Source organism: Scatophagus argus, chromosome 5 (genome assembly GCF_020382885.2).
Source record: "Scatophagus argus isolate fScaArg1 chromosome 5, fScaArg1.pri, whole genome shotgun sequence".
NCBI lineage: Eukaryota > Metazoa > Chordata > Actinopteri > Scatophagidae > Scatophagus > Scatophagus argus.
In genome coordinates this window covers 23671606-23687286 of record NC_058497.1, presented here as the reverse complement: position 1 = coordinate 23687286, position 15681 = coordinate 23671606, and the positions used below count along the sequence as shown (strand labels likewise).

The window sequence follows — 15681 nt, the reverse complement described above, 5'->3', positions numbered from 1 at the left end:
ATGCATTCACGCCTGCAAAATACACAATACACCTTTAAAGCACTTCTCACCACAGTGAAGCAGGAGGTCATTGTGAAACTCTCCCAGAGTGTCCCGAACCTCCTCGGGCACTGGACACTCCTCATCCTCTACACCATGCTTAAACTTGGTCAGCAGGAGAACCTTGAAGAGGAACAAAGTAAGACAACAAAATTAGCATATTTGGTCAGTTTTGCTTCTTGTTGTTTTGCCTAACACATTTTAATAAATTTCCTGGGTTTTTTGTTCCTTTGATGCTGCGTTCCGCTCGACACACATATCGTAAGATCTGTTGCCTTCAAAACAAACCTTATTATCAGATCTCAAAATCCATCCATCACAAGTTCTGGTACAAGCCCATCTACATATCAGGCTGGTGGGAGAAATTCTATCCACATGCAAGTAAAATTCAAACATCATCAACACATTTTTTTCACACTAAAGTGGATCATCACTAAACATAACAATCAGTACCTGGTCCTGGGGTGGTGAACGAAACTCGCGGGTCTTGCGTGCAGTCTCAGCGGCCGACATGGTGAAGGCTCTCATTAACTGGTTGTAACGAACACGTTGGTTGCTCTGAATATTGTGGACAAACTGGTCTGAATAGGCCACAATGGCTTCCACTCTGTGTCGCAGCTCGCAGTCGCAGAAGTACTGCAGGAGTGTGCACATCTGAGAGACGAAGATAAGACAGGAAAAAGAGTTTAAGATGTGTAATTTGTAAAAATAGATACTGAGGGATATGAATACTCTGCAGATGTCTACGGATGAAGAGCAGGCAGTGTTTAAATATCAGAATGACCTGCAATTTGACAGACTCTGGTAGTTTCATCTGGAGTAATCCCTCTTCAGGACCCTCCTCTTCATCTTTTGCTTCAGCCTCTACTGCCTCTGCCTCCTTCTCCTCCTCTGCCTTCTCTCCATCCACTTTTCCTCCTTTGCCCTCTCCCTCCTTCTCCTTCTCCACCTCTTCTCCCTCCTCCTTTGGCTCAGCTTCTTCCTCCTTATCCTCGCCTTTTTCTAATTTTTTCAGCTCCTCCTCTTCCTCATCACCAACCCCTTCATCCTCAAGCTCAGCCTCAGCTGCCTCCTCTGCTTCTTCATCCTTTGCTTCATCACTTTTTCCTTCAGCAGCACCGCCCTCTTCCGCTTTCTCTTTTTCCTCCTCCTCTTCCTTTCCACTGAAAACATTTGGATCGATCATCTTGAGGATGTGCTTGGTGTCCTCATCATTGAAGATTCCCATAATGAGAAGTGTACTGATCAGTTTCAGGATTGGGACGAAGTGGAACTCCACACTGCCTCCTACTGGATCCCGCATCGCCTGGCTTCCATCGAGCACAGCTTCTGTTAGCATGCTGATTGCCCTCGTCTTCAGCTCCTGAGGGGAATAATAACAATAAAAATCAGCAAAAGGCAACGTAAAATGTCAGAAAATCTTCCACGTGAACATGTTCTCATCTTTTACCTGCAATGGGAAAACAGGACTAAGGGTGTACAGGTCAGGATCCGTGCCAACAAAGTTGATGGATGAGAAATGCAGCTTGGGTCGTAAGCAGGTGGTGAGGCCAACACCGGGGAGAGAATGGGCCTTGTTTGCATCAGGATAGAGCTTAATGCTGAGCGTCTCCTCAGTCATTGGGACGATAAACTCCCTGTTGGTGCCCAGACGTGCCCGTTTGGCAGACTCCAGGTGAATGCTGATGAGCAGGTCATAGTAGCCACTGCGCAGAGGTCCAGGCAGGTAGGTGTTCTCAATGGCGTAGAAAAGCTGGGATTCATCCACGTGGCTGCACAGGGCATGCGCCACTCGGTTATTGCCAAGTGCGCACACGGCGCAGTACAGCATGAGTGTGTGGTAGTGGAACTTCATCAGATCCTGACGCTCCGACAGCTCCAAGATGTCAATACACCTGAGAAACAAACAATGAAACTGATCAGGTATAACGGAATAATCTTCCCACATTTTTCAAAGTCTGGCAAACTGCTGGGGAAAAATTATGAGATTGTAAGTAAAAAGATTACTGTAACAAAATCTGTGATAACGTACATTTTTGTAAGGATCAATATACATTTTTTTTCGCTAGAACTTAATCACTTGCAATGCACCGTAATAAGATGCTGTAAGCTGCACACTGCCTATTGTGGCCAGTGTCTCTGACCTGTTCTCCTCCGGGATGTGCAGAGCCATCATGATGAGAGGTTCAGTACACTCCACCATCCAACCTAACCTCTCACTCACTCTGCCCACCTCCGGGTTGAGGAAGCGATTAGGCATACGACTCCAGATGACTGGGGTCAGCATCTGGACATCCAGCCTGGGAGGGCACTGCGGGACTGGGTTCTTACGCTCGCTGCGGAACATGGCCGCCGAGATGGGCATGATGTTCTGAGTGGGAGAAAGAGCAAGAGGGGTAGAACAAGGATTAAAAAAACGAATTAAGCAATTAGCAGGAAAAGACAATGTATGAGAGAGTTTATAATTAAAACTAGGAGCATCAGCATGTGATTCCTATTGGACAGCTGTCACAGGTTAATCTCTGGTTAGCAGATACTCCAGTCAGTATGGTAGTCCCATAGACTTCACTGATAAACCAAATGATGAGACATAGCATTAGATTATTAATAGATAAAGGTCAGTTACCTTGAGTTTGCCCAGCTCCAGCTGCACCATATTCTGATTGGAGGGTTGAACAAAGACAGCAGGGAACAGCTTGGTGTTGGGCTCCACCTGAATATAAAACATTTTGAGTTTTATATAAGTCATCCAGATTCATCTGGAGTCTAGTCTGAAAATCACAGAAAGAAATACAAACAGAGTCTAAACTGGGGCAGCATTTCCTTACCTGGTAGAAGGTGTTAATCTCCTTTCCATTGGCTGTGAAAGTCATGAGACCTGTTGCCAAGTCGACCAAGCAGCCAATCACCATGTCCTCTTGGCTGAAGCGAGTCTGCTGATTGCTAACCAGGTCCCCTCCCCACACCATGTAACAGTTACTATGCTTCATACTGCAGAGAAACAGGAACAAGACATTGCAACGTGAAAAGTCATCATTTTTGTATATGAAAGTTGAAACACTGCACAGTTGGTCTACAGTGGGAGGGAACCAGGAGATCTCAACCCTTAACATTAAGGACTAACATTAAGGACTAACCTGTCATGTATGTTGCCCTTGTCATCTCCCACAGTAACAGTGACATTGCGCACTTTGGAGAGGTCAAAGGTTGGATCATACTGGTGATAATCAGGAGTGACCCAGCCAACCCACACACCAGAAGGCTCCTGCCCAGCAAAGATCCTCACAGAATAGTAATACTGTAAACAGAAATGGAAAATAAGGAAGAAAATAAGACTACAAGAAGACATTCAAGTGATACATCTCAGAGCAGTAATACTAAATTACCTCGAGATACTATAATAACCTATGTATTATGATGCAGCCTCAGTGGGCAGGGTCAGCCAATCAAGCCAGCCTAATGCATGATATTTGCACAAACCATAAGGATAATTTTGATGTCTAAATCTAGAATCGGCAGAGGATGTTTAGCTCACGGTTGTGGTACTCAGGATGATCTCAGGGTCATCTCTGTCATCCGGGACCACATCTTCCACCAAACGCGGCACCGTTGGAGGGGCAGGAGGAGGAGCGAGAGGTGTCATTGCGGCTTTCTTGGCTTTGGAGAAGAATCTAACGTGCACAGAACATATATGTGGTAACTTAAATCTTATAAAACCTTATGTCTGTTCATTGACATAACGTAATGTGCATGAACAGAATGTCACACAAACACATTGTCATCTTTTAAGGAAAAGAAAACAAAGGGGAAAAGGAGGAAAACTTGCTGAGTTGAGTCCAGCGTAATTTGATATCAAGTTTTAAATTGTCATTCCCCGCAGGCTGAAAAATAATCACAACTAACAGCAAATTGTCCAACTCCACAGTTTCAATTAGTGGGGATGGGATGCTCTTCACTGACTCATGTTTTGTTTTACAATGAGAGGACGGATATACTCTTTCATTCTCTGCAGGCTCGTCCCTCTTCTCTGAAGACACAACCTGTCACGCTTACCCTTTCTTCTTTCCCTTTTCGGACACTGTGTCCTTCTCATTTTCCACAGAGATCTCCTTGGGTACAGATGGCTCCTTCTTTTCCTCCTCCTGCTCCCTGCGGCTGGCGGACTTTTTCAGAACTTCAAACTCTGAGTCCGGTTCTACCACTACCACCTCCTCCTCGGGTATGGTGAGGGCACGGGTGAGAGGGGTGGTGCCTGCCGGGATCTTGAAGGTCTCATGGAACTGGACAGGCATGCTCAGTCTGAGGAACAGCATATCGGTATTGGCGTTCTGTGAGCCAAAGGTCTTATGAGTCAGCTTCAGACATGGCGCGCTGTCCACAGTCCCATCCACGCGGGAGACCTGAGAGACAACATGTTAGAAGATGGAAAAATTATCTAGTTTTAAGTTCTAGCCTCAATAAACATTTAGTGTCACCAAGTACTCACCTCAATATGATTGTGATCGGTGGGTACAGGCACAAACTGGGGCAAACTTTTACTGAACCACATGGTAATGTCCCGCTTCATATTGATGGCAAAAGGTTCAAATCCTTCCTGCAGGCCACAGATGGCAAAGTAGCGCAGGCTGCTCACATTCTGACCAAGATTAATCCTTCCAACTTGAGACAGGCCCAGGGCACAGACTGGGATAAAACCTGAGGGAGAAAATGTCAGGAAAGCAAATGGTGAAAGTACTGTCTAATTTCTGTGAAGTTCACCTAATATTTTATACACGCTGTGAAGTCACAATTTATGGCAACCAGTGCATTTTAACCAAATAACTTATGACCAATGACCATTAACTCTTACCGTCCCCAATTTCAATGTCTTTGAAAGCCATCTCCGAGCCTGAGTCACTAATCAACATTTCCCCGTTGAGCGTGAACATGATGTTCATCTCAGTCAGATCAATCATACAGCCAACAACATCACCAGACTGCCACTGGCGACCGAAGGGTTCATTCCCAATATGCCATCTTTGAGCCTGAAAAGGTTTAGATGAGTAAATCATCTGTGAAATACATCTTAAAGTATCCATCAAAACAATTAAAATACAGACATCTGTGACGACCTGTAGCAAACTCCAGTAATTTCTTATGATCACTTAAACTTGTCTTGTACTTTAGATTCAGACTTGTCTTAGTGCCGACTGACTGAATGTTGACTCGATTGAAATTGGACTCACACTGATTTTAATTAAGATGAACCTTAAAGATGCAGACTGACCTTGTTGCCATTAAAGACGTAGGCCAGTTCATCTGCTCCCAGCTCAGTGTCAGAGCGGACATTCGGACGCGCCCAGCCCACTCTCATCTCCCCCGTGGTTACCGCCTCAAACTCAAAGTACCACTTCCCTTGAGTGATGGCGTACGACTTCTCTGCCCTGAAGATTCGTACCTTGTCCCCGCGGGTGTTTTCAAGGCCATGGCCGGCTGCACGGAGAGAGGGAAAAGATGACAGGTAAGATTGAAAAAGACAGAGATATTGGAGGAGAATTTTGCATGATGTTCTGCATTCATTCAGCACACATTGTCATGAGGTGAGCTGACTTACTGCTCTCCTGATCAGGAGGCTCAATGTTGTAGCCATAACCAATGAGGGTGCGGACAGCGTTGTTTACACTGTCTCGGTTGGTTTTCTTAGTTCTCTCATCCAGTAAGTTGTAAGGTACCAGACGAGGGTTTCGCTTATTTAAGATGTCCTGGGAGCATAAGAGAATACAACTTGATATAAAACTTGAGAAAATTATACAGCTTATGGACAAAAAAAGTTTTTTAAGGATTGGAAGGATTAGAATTGGAAATGATTACCTGGACAATACTGTAGGTCCATCCTTGCCGTACTCGATCCCTTGCCCAAACATTATGGCCATTTTCTGCCAGTTTTTCCACGAGCTGATTCTGGTTTGGTGTCAGTTTGACATGGCTGAGGTCAAGAGGGGCAGGCTTGTATCCATTGGTCATCACGTAGCTGGAGGACAGACACAGACACTCAGGCATTCAGATATACATAAAAGATATATATAGAAAGTTTGTTTATACGGCCAGAAAGTCCTTTGCTGTCATACGTCTTTGGCAGCTTGATCTTCTTGAGATTCTCCTCCGCTTTCTCATCACCCATACCAACGTGGCAACCCAGTGCCAGAAGCGTTCTGTTTGATAATGATAATGATGATAATTGATAAGGACACAGACATCAGCAAATGTGTAAAAGGATAGAAAATTTGTCTTCTGAAACTCGCATCTCTCAAACTGAGACCTCTGCAGAACCTCAGGTAAAAACTCACTTGAGAGTTTCGCCAGACATCTGCAGGTTGTAGTTCCTCTCTGGTTCAGGGAGACTCTGGAAATCTACCAGACAAGGATGGAGTTTCTTGTTGTCATCCCTGAACTGTGGAGGAAGAAGATGGTAGGTTATTCTCCGATCAATTTACACTTTATTTGCCTCAACAGACTCTGTCTTTGTGTAACGTACATCAGGTAGATACACACTATATGCACACTTCTGTTATCAAGACAGAACAAGCACCTTTTATGAGGAAATGATGAGTCACGTACTAAACAATTACATTCAGATTTCATTGCAAAATAAATACATCAAAGTGTTATGAATTATCACTCTCACATTACTCAAAAGCTCCAGATCATCTGAATCTGATCTATACTGTTGCTTCTGTCTCCATACTCACAGTCCCGTAGGTCCATCCTTGCTCAATACGGGTGACAGCCCAGAGCTCGTGAATATTCTCTGCCAGCTTCTCTCGGATGCGCTCCAAGTGGGGTGGCAACACAATCTGTACAGCACAGATGTCAGCAAAAAAAATATCTAGCAGATACTTTTATGACACAAACAAAGACTGGTTTTAGGTTTTGGGCTTTTACCTGAACCGTGTCCACAGGGCAGGGGGTGAATGAGGTGTGTGTGAGGGACAGGGTGGGGCCCAGCAGGTTGCGCACGCCACTGAAGTCGTGCTTGTACTCCTTGATGGGTTCAATACGCATCCTCTCTCTAGGAAGCAGAGCCTCGTAGCACGGGGCATAGCCGGGTGGAGGCATGAACTTGAAGTCTCCATGACGACCACCAAGGAGGAACCGAGCCCTGAGGTGACAGAAACACTCCCAGGCTTTATCCATTTGACAGTGAGATCTTCATGTATTTCTTAAGGCCTTTGTGGCAACAACACCTTGATCTTGATCTTAGACTCATAATTAAGAAAGCATTGATTAAATTCCTGAGCCTGTGTTTCCCTCTCTGCTCCCATCAGTCAACTCACCATTAGCTCCATCTCAGCACTGTGAAGGATCATTACACACAGCAGCTTTAAAATCTCTTTTGGGGGACAAGATGCTACGGGTTTCAGAGGGATTATAGTGTATAATGTATAATAATGTTCTATAGTATAATGGATTTATAGAAATACAACTGGAAAAAGTCATGTAAAATACAGAACTCTTTGAAGCTTAATAAGTCAATTGAAATATTAAGACAGCTCTAATCATTTTTTATTAGTTTGCCATTCTGTATGCGTATTCCAACATTAATAGGGCACAAACCTGCAAAAAATCACATAATTTTGATTTTAACAAGCAACCAAGGAAAAAAAAGTAATGTACTTTATTTTGGACTTACTTGACTCCCGCGGAGAAGCTGATGACGGGGAAGAAGAGGCCGTCCACATTGAAGTTTTCAAACATGCCCTGAACTGGGTGGCCGTTAATACGGAAGGAGATACTGGGCACGCTCAGATCCAGACAGCAGCTGACAACATCGTCTGCAGCCAAGGTGTGCGCATTGGGCGAGGCCACCTGGCGGGGCACAGTACCTGAACAGCAGAGCAGAGAGCCAGCAAGTCATACGTCAAGACATACGGCATCATGGAGTACAGTATCATAAATTAGTCAGGGGAGTTGTCTTACCTGACCATAAATGATGTCCATCAAAGCCATAGGAGTACAGGTCATCTCCCACACCGTTGCCTCCCCAGCCTTCTCCTCCACCAGGGTAAGGGCTATAGCCCTCGGTCATGGCCCATCCCACTCGCAGGTGACTAGCCTGGGCCGTCACAAAGGGTTCTACATAGTCTACCATCATCTCATAGTACCACTTCTTATACTGCGTAGACCCCTCACATGTCCCAAGGAAGATGTTGGGTCGTACACTGAGCACAGAGGTGAAAAGAAGTCAACACTAACAGCCATTTGACAAGGAGTTAATAACACACACAAGTTAAAAAACTGACCCTGTACCTGACAAACAACTTAACAGTAATTGTAGAAGTACCTGGTGACATAGTTTACAATGTTGGTCTGCAGCAAAAGATCACGACCGGGGAGCAGGTTTTCAGTGATGAGGTTCTGGTTGGACCTCACAGCTACACCATTACACACACAAAGAGAGCGCAAGACATCCAGGACCTGAGGACAGACATAACTATCACCTCCGTGTTCAAACGTGGCAAAGCACAGGAGACGATTCATTTCATCCACTGGCTACGACAGCTCATTAAATTACAAACACAGGAAGTGTTGTGGAAGTGTTATGAGTCAAATACATTTTCAGGATGCTGTAACATTCTAAATCACCTCCTGCAAACGTATCTGGTAAAGACAACAACCGTGCCAGCTGAAGCCAATTAATTTGCAGTCAGCTAATGCTACTCTCCCATTACATTCTTGGCAGTGAGAAAAGACAAACCTTGTGGTTCCTTCCATGCTTGTCCAGGAGAGAGATGATGGATTTAATGTGGTTCTCCTGGATGATGTTCAGAACCTCGGGGCTCTCAATTAGAACACAGTACAGCACCTCAAGAATACCTAAATGTATAGAGAGGAGGAATGTAATAGATTCTTAGCATTTTAAAGAAGAGTAATTTCATCCATGAGTGAAGTAACAAAGAATGCAAATTAAGACATATTATTCATACCCATAATCATAATCAAAATATATACAATGGCTTAAACACTTCCTATCAAAACAAAGTTATCCAAAGATTTCTGCTGAAATCATTTTTAGTTTTCGACACTGGGATTCGTGTCTGAGGATCTCATCATCTCAGCATGTCCAACCAACCCTTAAAACTAATTAGCCAATTTTAAAAAATTAGCTCTAGTTTACAGGATGGGTCAGTGAATAATTGAGGCACATCTGATACCTGAAGAGGCCTCCAGACGGTCCAGCTTGCTGACCAGCCAGTCCAGGTTGTCGCAGAACAAAGCGCAATTAGAGCGGTTCCCCCTGATCAGAGAAGCTGTTAACCAGACACAAGACAGTTAAATAATTTTACAGTTTGTTACAGATTCAGCGCAGATGGCGTTTAATATGCGCTCTGTGCTTTAAGAGTTTATAGTAATTATTCTACCCAGCAGCTCATAAAGGAGGTTGACGATCTCTTTCCAGGACTCTGCAGCTTCCTCCCCAGCAAATTCAGAAAAATGGGCAGCAGTGTTGTACACGTTGAGGCGGTCGATGCACTCCAGGACGATGGTGATCATTCCCTGAGAAAATAAACGATTCCTATTATATCAGTTAAGGTCCTCACAAATGCAGTAAATACAATGTGCCTTGAAATTGAAAAAGAAAAAGAAAAGAACATAGTGATATAAGCACCTTGAGAACACTCACCTTCCATCTGGGTATAAGAAAGAAATACTTACTATTAAGACTTGGGGTTTGGTTAAAGAGGAAAAAATTTGCTTAGTTGTTTTGAAGCGGGGCTGTATGAGATACTTATTCATCATCAATGTATTATCTACATCAGATGGTGGCTGGCACAACCCCACTTTGGAGAACCACATAGAAGTACCAACACGGACGTTAAGCACTGTACTGCAGCACAGGGTCAGCAGCAAAACATATTTTAGCCACCTAAACAAGGCCCCAAAAAGATCAATATCAGCTGTATGCTACATTTAGAATATTTTCACAGCATTAGCTTGGCGTCAGACAGCCCTTTCCGATGGGAAACTGAACTGATATTGACTTTTTAGGTTGGCCCTTTATCAGACGCTGACCCTGTGCACAGAAGTTCATTGCTCGGCTTCCCTGCCAGCACTCCTGTCTGCTTCTCCAAACTGGGGTAGTTACAACCGGCACCTACTGTTGATGTTACACCAGCTATGGATAAGTTCATTACCTGACCATACTTTAAAAAACATGAACTATCCCTTTGACTTTAGGTTTTATATATTTAAGTTAGACCATCTGTGGTGGAGGTGATGGTAGGCCTCCAGGGATTAAATGTAAGTACAATGGTGTCATGAGGAAAGTGTAGTGAAGTATGAGTGCATGTTTTTTTTTATGTATGATGTTACAGAAAAAAGAGAAATGAGATAACAACCCTGCATGAGGGCATAAAATACTCAATGATGTCAAAAGTGCAAGTTCCTTTTTGCATAGCCAATTTATTTTAGTTACAGGAACAGACTGTAAAAATCAATAGATATGGAAGGTCTGAGGATTTGTGAGGCTGTGCAGGCAGCATGCAGATTACCTCCTCTTGGAAGAGGTTCTGCCGGTTGCGGAGGGAGCGGAGTTTGGTCTGCTTCTCCTCGTGCTCCAGTTCCTCCTCTGGAGGACGGAAGTAGAAGATGAGATCCTGAAGAGAGAGGATGACCCCCTCTAGAGGAAGAGACACAGCCCCTGGTGACTTGTTCTTCCCTTTCAGAGAGTCCAAACCCCTGGGAGAGCACCAAGAAATCAGCAACAGATATAAAATATCACATATCGTAGTACCGTAAATAAATGGGAGTATAATTTCAACCATTAAACTTTGTTATTTTTATCAATTTATCGGTCAACAATCTTTGAAAATATCCATACTTACTTGATGAACTGTCTGAAGAGGCCCATAGTGCTATAAATCATTCGAGCCGCCTGAGACTCTTCAGTCTGGGAGCGAGACACAGTTAAGGCATCATCCATATGACCCTCCTGATGCAGAATGACCTGTGCACATGGACAACATAATTATATTAGACATAATACCCACAATTCTCTCTGTACTTCTCCTACAAGATTTGTTTCTGGTGTTGGCGCCATATAACAGGTATACAAGTATGTTCATATTGTACTTGAGATACTGGGAAAGATAAAACATGACTCTTTTCCAAATCATTATATCACACAGATCAGTAGACAGTTTTTATCTTATTTAATCCCCTGGATACAAGCTAACCTTTCTCTTCATCATGCCCAAACGGGCAGCTTTGGCATCCAGGGCGGCATATGTGAGCCACAGTCCTGTGGACACATGCTGGACGAAGCACATGGACTCTCCATATTTTATCTCTGGAATTCCCATCCCCTCAACATCACGCTTCTGAGCCACGTCCACCTTCTCCTGCTCAGGGAAAGCACAAAGAAAGAAGAGGTGGGAGAAAGTCATAAAGAGGTCAATGAGATAATAAATCTTAATAACAACAGACAGAAGGCAGAGAGAAACCGAAGATGAGAGTGCAAAGAAGCTCAAAATGTTAATTCTGACCTTTGAAGCGCGGAAGCAGAAAGCAGATAGTTTGGTGTTGGCCCTCTCTGGATCCACCACCAACAGACCCTTCTCCTCATCCAGACACAGGTACCGCCCTGTGGTGATGTGGCGAATACGGAAAGACTGGCCCCACTTCATATGGCTGCCGCTCCAACTACAGGCAGAAATTGGAAAATAACATGTAACCACAATGTGCATGTAATCAGTTCGATTACGACGAGGGACTTCTGCTGAATGTCATCATCTTCTTTCCTCTTCCCACACCTAACTAACTGCTAATAATGCTTTAAACATTTAAAACTGTTACTGGTGACGTAAGAAGTTTGAATTGAAAATACAACAATATAGTATCTGGCACAAACTTCATAGTCAATGTAGATGCCTTGAGGGAACAATCACCTGATTCTGAGAGGCTCCAACCTCCACAGAGATCGAGCCTGACTGCACACGGCGCCGCCTTCATAGTGAGCCATCCTGCAGCAGAGTCAGGGCGGAGACACATTGCTGTCATGTGGTATCAGATTAACAGGTTATTTTGCTCTTCACACCAGCTCTGTTTCCTCTTACCTGCGCTTTTCCTCTCCTTCCTCTGGCGTGGCGATGGCCAGACACTCGTCCATGTGGCCGTGGAACAGCCTGAGAACATGACCTCCCGTCAAAAAACCTGAAAAAAACAGGCATATATGTATAAATCCAATAAATGATTCTTTTGTGTACAGCATATGTTAAGTTATGTTTTTGTGCGGATCATCTGTACATGAAGTGTGTGTGTGAAATGTTTCCAGGGATACACAGCACTGGTGGTTTCAGATCAAAATGTGTGAAGCAGGTTTGTACCCTCAGCTAGTTCACATCCTGAACTAATTGGGTTCATGTTCCACAGTGTCTGCATGAAGGAGGCATCAACCATCAGATCTCCACTGGCGTAGGACAGGTGCTGAGGACAAAGGACAAGAACAGGGTGGAGTTTAGCACATCGCATCCAAGCATAAATCCTCCTTGTGTAACAGCCACACAGATGGAGTATGGGAATCTTACCAGGTATCTCTCAGAGGACACACTGACAAGGATGAGGTCATCACCCACCCTGACCTTTTCACCTTCTGATCTTTGTTTAGAAGCTGGATGAATGGTCCACCAACATGCCTCACCTGTAAAAAGAACAACAACAACTTGACACTGACTGGCCAACAGCAAAATTCAATAACTGGGTTAGACTCACAGAAAACAATTTAACAATTCCACTAGAGGATACTGAGTTTCAGTAATAAGTTAAATGCATGATTTCAAAGGATTTCAAAGTTTGGTTTTACCGGTGGAATCTTCTTGCAAGCCCACGTCAAATGCCAGTTTGTCCGTGAGTGATCGAGATGTGGTCAAACAGCTCAGGTACTGAAGAAAAATTTTTTTATTCGGGACGTGACCAGAGCTTTGCCAAAATTCACATACAAACATGAATGTAAATTACGGTAATCAAACTAGAATTAAGCCATCTTTGTTTAAATAGCTTATCATGGATGCAGTCTTACCATGCCTGAGTGGTTGTGTCTCAGAAGGATGGCGTGACCGTACAGTAAGGTACGATGACCTCCACCTTGGGACGACTGAAGCCGAAGAAGAAGGAGAAATATTTAATAGACTAGCGTCACAAGACTTACGATTCACATATACTTTGACCAGACTGGGAGAAAGACAAGGATTTTTTTAGAGGGTTCAGAGGTCAGAGGAACAAAATTAAGAGTCCAAACTGTTGATCACTGGGTCACTTTTATTTGCCGAGGCTGTAATTTTTAATTCTGTATTGTAGGTAGCATTGCATATCAAACGTAACACTGCTGTGTGATATTTAGATTAATATTACAGTAAGTTTCGGGATATAAAAAAAAATCTATTGTAGTTTTATGTTAGACACAGGATACAGGACTGAGACTGACAAAACAGATGGGCTGAGTAACAATTTATAAGTTGAGTTTGTGCAGAATGTTCATCGTTGTATTGTAAAACAACAAAGAAACACCCCTGAAAAGAACACTTCAGTAATTTATGGGCAAATTTATTAATCAACAATCATGGCGAGGTATCACAATGATGTGACCGACAAAGTTTGACACAATGCAAAACAAATTCAAAACGCTGACTCCAGTCACGACAGATTAAGTCTGACACAACGTCAAACATAACATTGATCCATCCTACCTTTTCTCAACATCCAGCAAGGATGCAACAAGAAAACACAATTACTGCAACAGTTATTGACAGATTAGCCAAAACAACCATTTAGCTCAACCAAAGGGGGGATAAGGCTAAGCCTTTCTGTAGGGTTAAACACCCATAATCCACTAGGATGAGTCAGGGGCAAGTATGTCAAGTGGGAGTTATGTGTCATTTGCCCTGGTCCTCATTAGCAGCAGGTCTGGTTATGGCAGGTGGGAATGTGTTTTTCTAAAGTTAGAATCAGGTTTACGGTAAGAGTTGGGGTCACCCATTTAGTTGTTAACAGTCAGGATTACGGTCTGGATAATGCATTATGTTAATGAGGTCCCTCACAAGTACAGGCAGACACACGTATAGCTGTGTGGTTTAAGAGGGTGGGGAAGTCCAGAGCTCTGGGGGTGTCCAGTTTCCCCAAACGCCCCTGACAGAGGTGGGTGGGACCCTCTGCTGGGCTGCATGCCATGCTATTCTCATCCTCCTGCTCAGCATTAGAAAGGCCTGGCTCATCCACATCTTCCAACCCCTGTGAGACCAGGGGCAGCCAAAACTAGACCCAATAATGCAACCAATTAAATTCTGCAAATAGTGAGTCTCTCTTAAAGCCAACTTAAGTTTCATTAGCCTGTGCCAGACTAATGAAGAACCTGTTTCTTTTATCTGCCTTTCACAAAAAGACGAAACTCTGGGGTTTTCTATCCTTATTGTTTGTCTATACTTTTAAATGTGCTCGCTGTTTTGATAGCAAACCTGAGATTCATGCAGTTAAGTTATCAAAATATTTGTTATTTCATCTTGGTTTTATTAATATGATGTTTTAGTGTTACAGCTTGATAAATGCATTGAAGATTTCTGTATGATTGTTGCATGCTGATGCTGATTCACAGGATTTCAAAATATCAGAACCACGACTGTCAGATGGCCCCAAATATATCAGTATGATGTGATATGTATCACCTGTGTTTGACTAGTTATCTACTGGAAAAGAAAACTACATCGCCAAACAACAAAGTTTTAGCCATATGAAACCTTCATATATTGTGTGAACTTCCATGTCTGTCAGATAAGCAAAGTTAGATGGGGCTTGTCTAATTCAGTTTTTGCAGAAGTATGAAAACATGTTTTGTATAAAAACAGGAACAGAAATTTGTTTTAATGTACTGAAACAAAAAGAACAACATCAAGCAAGACAATGTAAGGGGATACGGACGACTGAGCTGGTGATATTTACGCATGAAATGCAAATGAATGATGTGTTGCTAGACTGACGCTTTTGCTGGATCTGCTTGTAATTGCAGGGTAGATAATTGAGTCATACTAAATGCAGGGGTACTTTCCAGGAATGTGCTATTCACGACAGCCTCATAACTAGCTCTCAAACAGCAGATTTAGCCAATTTGATCGAATTATTCCATTGTTTCTATTACATTTGTATCAGCAACTCTGTAGTATTTAATTAAGAGCAACTCAGCACAAAAGATTAACCTAAAGACAAGAAACCTGTCAGTTTCTGTAGCTGAAAATTAATGACAGGCGTGCACCATCTTGATATAAACAAGTATGAACTGAGACATGTGAATGATAAAGCACAACTGCACTCAATAGGACATCCGGTGGGCAACAGGACAGGAAGGTGGACAGTTGCCAGGCTGGTTGGGACACACAGGAGTTAAGACATGTTAACAAACATACCCATTTGTCCAAATCGACTGCCTGCTTGGCAGAAAGCAAGAAGGGGAGGGGAGGGGAGTGGGTGTCAGATAACAAGCAAAAAAAAAAAAAAAAAAACCATAATAAAATAAAAGCAAAGACTAACTCCATCTGTTGTGCTCATGTAGACTGAAGGATTGTGATGTACAGTGTGCCTTATGGTGAACTTGAAAGCCAAATAAGAACTATTGCATTT

General features: G+C 43.3%; 1 protein-coding gene across 8 annotated transcripts in view; it reads right to left on the bottom strand.

Annotated features, from left to right (window-relative positions):
• Positions 1 to 15681, bottom strand: part of ryr1b (ryanodine receptor 1b (skeletal)) — a 68103-nt gene that overhangs the window by 35854 nt on the left and 16568 nt on the right. For all 8 annotated transcript variants that reach the window (XM_046389837.1, XM_046389838.1, XM_046389840.1 and 5 more), the window contains exons 5-39: positions 13094 to 13168; positions 12878 to 12956; positions 12603 to 12715; positions 12402 to 12501; positions 12132 to 12228; positions 11964 to 12038; positions 11562 to 11718; positions 11253 to 11417; positions 10902 to 11023; positions 10569 to 10755; positions 9438 to 9573; positions 9231 to 9326; positions 8774 to 8892; positions 8360 to 8493; positions 7996 to 8237; positions 7709 to 7901; positions 6961 to 7177; positions 6768 to 6872; positions 6366 to 6469; positions 6147 to 6230; positions 5890 to 6049; positions 5633 to 5780; positions 5306 to 5511; positions 4889 to 5063; positions 4526 to 4734; positions 4093 to 4439; positions 3575 to 3710; positions 3177 to 3337; positions 2868 to 3030; positions 2666 to 2752; positions 2184 to 2410; positions 1490 to 1934; positions 824 to 1402; positions 493 to 693; positions 51 to 162 (exon numbers count right to left, since the gene is read on the bottom strand). In XM_046389837.1, the coding sequence (XP_046245793.1) occupies positions 51 to 162; positions 493 to 693; positions 824 to 1402; positions 1490 to 1934; positions 2184 to 2410; positions 2666 to 2752; positions 2868 to 3030; positions 3177 to 3337; positions 3575 to 3710; positions 4093 to 4439; positions 4526 to 4734; positions 4889 to 5063; positions 5306 to 5511; positions 5633 to 5780; positions 5890 to 6049; positions 6147 to 6230; positions 6366 to 6469; positions 6768 to 6872; positions 6961 to 7177; positions 7709 to 7901; positions 7996 to 8237; positions 8360 to 8493; positions 8774 to 8892; positions 9231 to 9326; positions 9438 to 9573; positions 10569 to 10755; positions 10902 to 11023; positions 11253 to 11417; positions 11562 to 11718; positions 11964 to 12038; positions 12132 to 12228; positions 12402 to 12501; positions 12603 to 12715; positions 12878 to 12956; positions 13094 to 13168 (5956 nt within the window). The remainder of the gene's footprint in view (positions 1 to 50; positions 163 to 492; positions 694 to 823; positions 1403 to 1489; positions 1935 to 2183; positions 2411 to 2665; positions 2753 to 2867; positions 3031 to 3176; positions 3338 to 3574; positions 3711 to 4092; positions 4440 to 4525; positions 4735 to 4888; positions 5064 to 5305; positions 5512 to 5632; positions 5781 to 5889; positions 6050 to 6146; positions 6231 to 6365; positions 6470 to 6767; positions 6873 to 6960; positions 7178 to 7708; positions 7902 to 7995; positions 8238 to 8359; positions 8494 to 8773; positions 8893 to 9230; positions 9327 to 9437; positions 9574 to 10568; positions 10756 to 10901; positions 11024 to 11252; positions 11418 to 11561; positions 11719 to 11963; positions 12039 to 12131; positions 12229 to 12401; positions 12502 to 12602; positions 12716 to 12877; positions 12957 to 13093; positions 13169 to 15681) is intronic.